Source organism: Tamandua tetradactyla, chromosome 17 (genome assembly GCF_023851605.1).
Source record: "Tamandua tetradactyla isolate mTamTet1 chromosome 17, mTamTet1.pri, whole genome shotgun sequence".
Lineage (NCBI taxonomy): Eukaryota > Metazoa > Chordata > Mammalia > Pilosa > Myrmecophagidae > Tamandua > Tamandua tetradactyla.
In genome coordinates, this window is record NC_135343.1 from 34909749 (window position 1) to 34915748 (window position 6000).

Consider the following 6000-nt stretch of genomic DNA (forward strand, 5'->3'; position numbering starts at 1 on the left):
AGTGATGCCCTGATAAATCCCAGAGTGATTTGATCAGTGAATAAAAAAGTATTTGCAAAGTCCCCTTTGGGGAATGGTGAGAAAGGGGGAAAATTCAACTTCCCCAAGTTGAATTCTTGATATCCTCACAAGCAGTGCAGACAACCAAAGCTATAGTCTAAGCCCCCAATTTTGGGGTTTGTTCATATGAAACTTAACCCCACAAAGGATGGGTCAAGCCTACTTAAAATTAGGCCTAAGAGTCGCCCCCAAGAGAACCTCTTTTGTTGCTTAGATGTGACCTCTCTCTCTCCAGCCAACACAACAAGCAAGCTCACTGCCCTCCCCCTGTCTATGTGGGACGTAACTCCCAGGGGTGTGGACCTTCCTGGCAATGTGTGACAGAAATCCTACAATGAGCTGAGACTTAGCATCAAGGGATTGAGAAATCCTTCTCTACTGAAAGGGGGAAGAGTGAAATGAGACAAAATAAAATGTCAATGACTGAGAAAGATTCCAAACAGAATTAAGAGGTTATCCTGGAGGTTACTCTTATGCATTAAGTAGATATCACCTTGTTAGTCAAGATGTAATGGAGAGGCTGGAGGGAACTGCCTGAAAATGTAGAACTGTGTTCCAGTAGCCATGTTTCTTGAAGATGATTGTGTAATGATACAGCTTTCACAATGTGTTGTGTGATTGTGAAAACACAATCTTGTGTCTGATGCTCCTTTTATCTGCCTTATCAACAGACGAGTAAAACATATGGAGTAAAAATAAATAATAGGGGGAACAAATGTTAAAATAAAGTTAGATTGGAAAGCTAGTGATCAATGAAAAGGAGGGGTAAGGGGTATGGAATGTATGAATTTTTTTCTGTTTTCTTTTTATTTCTTTTTCTGAATTGATGCAAATGTTCTAAGAAATAATCATGATGATGATATGCAACTATGTGATGATATTGTGAATTACTGATTATATATGTAGAACGGAATGATCAAAAGTTAAGAATGTTTGCGTTTGTTTTTTATGTTTTTTAAAAAATTTTAAAAATTAATTAAAAAAACAGTTATTGGAGTTAATGTGTTCTAAGGTTCTAGTACTGTTTAGTAGAAGGTTAAAAATAGTGACTTTAAACTTTAGTGCATTAAAATAGCTAGGATAATCACTTAAAAGAATAATAAAAAAACAAACAAGTATAAAGCTTCCAAATCAGTAGAAATAAGTGAGAAAGTAGAAGGAGAAAAAGAAATACAAATGGAATTCTCTGGGAGGGAACAGGCAAAGGATCACGAATCAGTTTAGAAACTGCAAGCAAGAAAGCTGTTACCACCCCTAGGCCTAAACAGGCAAGGGGAGAGAATGATGTTCCAGAAATTCAACAAAAAAACGCAACTGCGGAAGAGATGCCACATACAGGGAGCTGTGGACAGAGAACGCACACCCAACTAGAATAGAGGTGAAGGAAGAAAAGAGTTCGTAGTTGAGAAACAAATATTCTGACCTCTCTTTCCACTTGTCCAAACTCAACTCTAAGCCAGAGAACAAAACAGAACAAAGCAGAAAAGGGTGGAGAATCTGTATGAAAGGACAATAAGAGAATAATTGGCCTGGTTTAGTTTTCAGGGAAAAAGGGACTTGGAAGGTCTTTGCTACTGAGGAACTATTTCTGGGATTCAAGGTCTCCTGAAGGAGTTAAGGAGCAGTATTAGTGATAATTCTGAGAAAGCCATGGAAAGTGAGGGAGTGAGTGTAAACACAGGTTTACTTTGAAAATGTTTTGAACTTCTCTGTTGGACAGTATTCAGATCTCCTGGGTATCTTATATAATTGCTCTCCAAAAAGCTGTTGCCAATTTTGACCTTACCACATGTTCTTTTTCTCTCCAGTCATTAAACACAGAAGACACTGTGTTACAGACCACAGGTCAGGGGATTCATTTAAGTTTATCAAAGGATAGCCCAAACAGATAATAGTCCTTATGGCCAAAGTTTATGCTCACGAGAGTCCCTTTGTGTCAATAAATGAAACTAAATAGAAACATCTGGGTAATAAGCCTTATGAAACCTGGCCAGCTGTATATATGTGGTCTTCCTGAATCAGTATTGGTTAGAGAGCTCTTAAGGCACCCTTTCCCACTCTCACTCTCCATCCACCAACTTTAGCATTGTTTTGAAAGAAATCACAACATGTTAGAACTTGTCCAAATTGTCTCCTCTTGTTAAATATGACCCAATAAATTAAGGATAAAACATTGTGAAGAAAAAAAAAACATTGTGAGAATTTTGAATTGGAAATAGTAATAATATTGTACAAAACAGGTAACAGGATTTTGGTTTTATTTTATGTTCAAATTGTTTTAAATTGTCCCATTTGGGTATTTAATAAGCCATAATTCCTTTTTATTTTATTTTTTTTTAGCATTTTATCACTGCCATGTTGTTTTACAAAAGAATTGCTCAGGTCCTAGAGAAGGAGGTCATTTAAATGAACATTATATACATATACAAAGACATTATTTAGTGTGTAGATGGAGAAAACTAAATATTTCCTTAATAACAGCCTTCATTTATTATATAGATTAGTATTCAATTATACTCTCTGACCCAGCTAGGAATTTAGGATTTGGGCTTCGCCAGGTAAGAGCTTCCTGAGGAGTTTAAAGAGATTACCTGGGAAAGGAATTCCTTAGGAGTGTATGAGATGTCCTCCTCTGGAACTATTTAAAGCTGGTTTGTTTGTTTTTTGTTGGTTTGGAGAGGGTGACCTCTCAAAGATCTCAAGATATTATGAATTTTTAGCATTTGCCCTTGGAGAGACAAGAATTTGAATATTTTGCTTTTGCTTTCTATTCTAATTTGAAGTAGTTATTTATACCCTCCTAATACATGGCTGCACTCCCCATGATCACAAAGGACACGTTTTTCATGATAATGTGCTTGTTTATTGGTTTGCTACCTACTTTCTGACTCTCCTCCATGTAGTACTCTCTTCTGAAAAGAAGCAGGTTCTAACTCTTAACTCAGATGCTTAAATACAGAACGTTTAATCTTGTTACCTCTCATGTTATTACTAGTTAGGTTCAGATAAGGAAGGATGACTGAAAAAAATATCGAGTGTTTCAGATTGCTCATGTGCTTTCTGCCTCTAGCTTGATAGACATCACCCTACATTTCTGAAGTTTTTCAAACTCTTTAGATTTAGTTTCTGTAGAGTACCCTAGCCAAATGTGAAATTTGAACAAACTCCCTTGTGTTATGCCCAGTTTAAAGGCGCTTGCTTTCCTTATAAATATTTTGATAGTTTAGAGGAAGGTAGGCCTTGATAATACAGTTTCAGGTAAACCATTTCTTCAAGAGCCATGTGTATTTTCTATGTGTCTCTCTAACACATTAGTGTGCTGTTGTTTCCAGGTGAGAGAGGTGAGGGCTAAGAGTAAGGGGAAAATAACATTTGTTTAACTTTGAACTTTCTTTATATGGCCTGCTATTTTTTTCTAGTGTTTGGTCTACCTTAAAAATAAACGGAGCTTTATATTATATCTAGTGGTTCAATTAAAGATAATTTTCTGTACTCAAATTATTAGAAACTAAAAGCCCCCAATCAGAAAAGATCCTGACTGTTCATTAACACAGCCAGCTCAAGCATTCCAAGTTCTATGAATGTTGTCTGTGATAATCTTTCCCATATAAATAAAAAACAGAGAGATATATTATTGTGACTAATTTTCTTTCACTGAGGCAAAACATTGGTTTTATCATCTTTTTGCTGATTTCTTGAATGTATGTGTTACTCTGATAATGATTAGTTTCTAGACTATTGTTTCAAAGGCCAAAAAAATTAAGTCAAGTTAAAGATTTCAGTGAAACTGAATGAAGAACAAGAGGTTTTCAAATCTGAGACCTCTTCTTAAGTCAGCCAACTGATTCTCTAATCAGCTATGACTTTTTTCTTCTTAGCAAAAGGAGATAACCTCTACTGCAGCTTGAACCCAGGGAGCTTACATTATTATTCTCTCTTTGCTTAAAATAGGTTTTTGGTTTGGACTAAATGAAAACTTGGCAGAGTTTCCAGCTTCTCACATGAGATCACACTCCTCTCCTCTCCTATTCTAGTCTTGTTTGAAGAAAGCATTCCCTGTGAGTAGAGAAAGCTGTCTTCCCTCCTGCTGGAAGCTTTTTATCAGAGAGGCCCTTTCTTTTCCTCTGCAATTATTTTTCCTGGGGGATATTCATTGGCATCATTGTGGACTCAGTATTGCAACTTAACTACAGCAAAGGTGCTTTTCCAAAGTGGTCTCCTGAAGGTTCTTCCACCTGAGTGTGGAGTGACTTCCTCCCTCTGAAGAGGTTCTTTGGCCTTCCTGCCGCATTGGTAAAGAAGGTGAGAAGATGCAGTAGTATCTAGACAGGAAAATGTAGAAAAAGGAGTATTTACTTGATGGTTCTGCAATTGACAGAGGCAGTCATTTAACATCCCTTGGGACTCAATTTCTTTATCTAGAAAACAAGGTAGTTGGAGTATATGATCTCTAAGGATCCATTCTGTTCATAAAATTACATGATTGATGTTCTTGAGGATCTTGAATATAGTCACCCTTGGGTATAGATAATTTGCTCTTAATTGTCCAGGCATTATGGGCATAAGATTTGTCTAGTGTACATGATATTTCTGCCATGGCACTTGAAAGTTCTTATTTTTTTATGTCTTCCTAGTTTAGGATTTATTGACCATTGTACATAGTAGGAAAACAGTAATTGAAAGGAATGTGTTTGAGGGATCTTAGGGGGTTGGAGAGAGTGACTTGCAGCAAGTAGAAAGGCCCCAGGAATGTTTGTTGCTCTGTCAAAATCATAATTTAGTAATTATCTGGTTGATAATTACTAAGCAACTTGTCACAATTTCTGTATAAGCACTAACTCCAAATTAGCCAAGTCCCCAAATCCTTCTTCCATTGCTATACTATAATGGAGAAAGCATGGAATTTTGGAATCAGTCAGCCAGAGCTGAGAATTTACAATCTGACTCTGCCTTTCTCTGATTTTATGACACAAGTTAACCTCTATGTGCTCCAAGGTCTCCATCTATTTATCTACTTACCTTGAAAATAGGATCAAATGAGATCACAGAGGTACAGAGCTTTCTTGGCCTCAAAATGAGAACACCTGACATTTGTATACCCATTCACCATTTATGAAACATCATCCTTAAAGTGGTTTTATTTAGGTCATTGTTGTAGATCTGCTTTGCTGGGTAAAATATCAAGGAGGCCTTTGAAGAATGAGGCCTGAGCTGGTCTTTATGGGTAGAGAGGCCCAGGGCCTTTGGAGCTGGGTCACACTGGATGGAGAGCCTGGACTGTCCTGGGATCCCCTCTAAAACTTCCTTTTATGTTTTTCAGGAATCAGAATTTCTTTGTTTGGAATTTGATGAGGTCAAGGTCAACCAAATCCTGAAGAAGCTCTCAGAGGTAGAAGAAAGTATCAATACACTGATGCAGCCAGCCTAAATGGAAGATGGTATAAGGAAGAAGTTGGGAATTGTTGATGCAAGTGTCCATGGTCCCTCCCCATTGACCTTTTTTTTTTTTAAATCTTATTATCCCATTAGTATTAAATCTTCAAAGCCAAACCTTACCTGCCTCTGCTTTCTGGGATTTCTTTTTCTCTCTCCTTTTCATTTATTCACCATTGTTCCAGGACAAGGATTCTCATACCTTAGCATGCATCTGAATCATTAGGGGCAGTTGTAAAAGCTTGTTAAAATATAAATACTTTTTAAAGCAGGCTTCTATGACCCTGTCCCTGAAATTGGTTTTTGATTTGGACTAATCGATTCAGTGGGGTTGGAATGGGGTCCAGGAATTTGTACATTTAACTGCTAATTCAGATGGCTCTGATAGAGTATGTTTGGGTAGACAACTTTGGAAACCCTTGCTATAGTGGTTTGTTCTTGGGTGGGATTTTAGGAGTTTATACATGATAAATCATGCGAGAATTAGAAAAGGAGGAAGAAAAATTT

At 37.0% G+C, this 6000-nt stretch overlaps 1 protein-coding gene across 3 annotated transcripts in view; it reads left to right on the forward strand.

Annotated features, from left to right (window-relative positions):
• COMMD1 (copper metabolism domain containing 1) overlaps window positions 1-5615 on the forward strand; it is a 225920-nt gene extending 220305 nt beyond the window's left edge. For 2 of the 3 annotated variants that reach the window (XM_077134336.1, XM_077134337.1), the window contains one exon: window positions 5381-5615. In XM_077134336.1, coding sequence (XP_076990451.1) covers window positions 5381-5488 — 108 coding nt within the window. In that variant the 3' untranslated portion in view covers window positions 5489-5615. Of the gene's footprint in view, window positions 1-4011; window positions 4396-5380 lie in introns of those variants that run through there. The other variant, XM_077134341.1, reaches the window with a different exon arrangement.
• The last annotated feature ends 385 nt before the right edge of the window (window positions 5616-6000 follow it).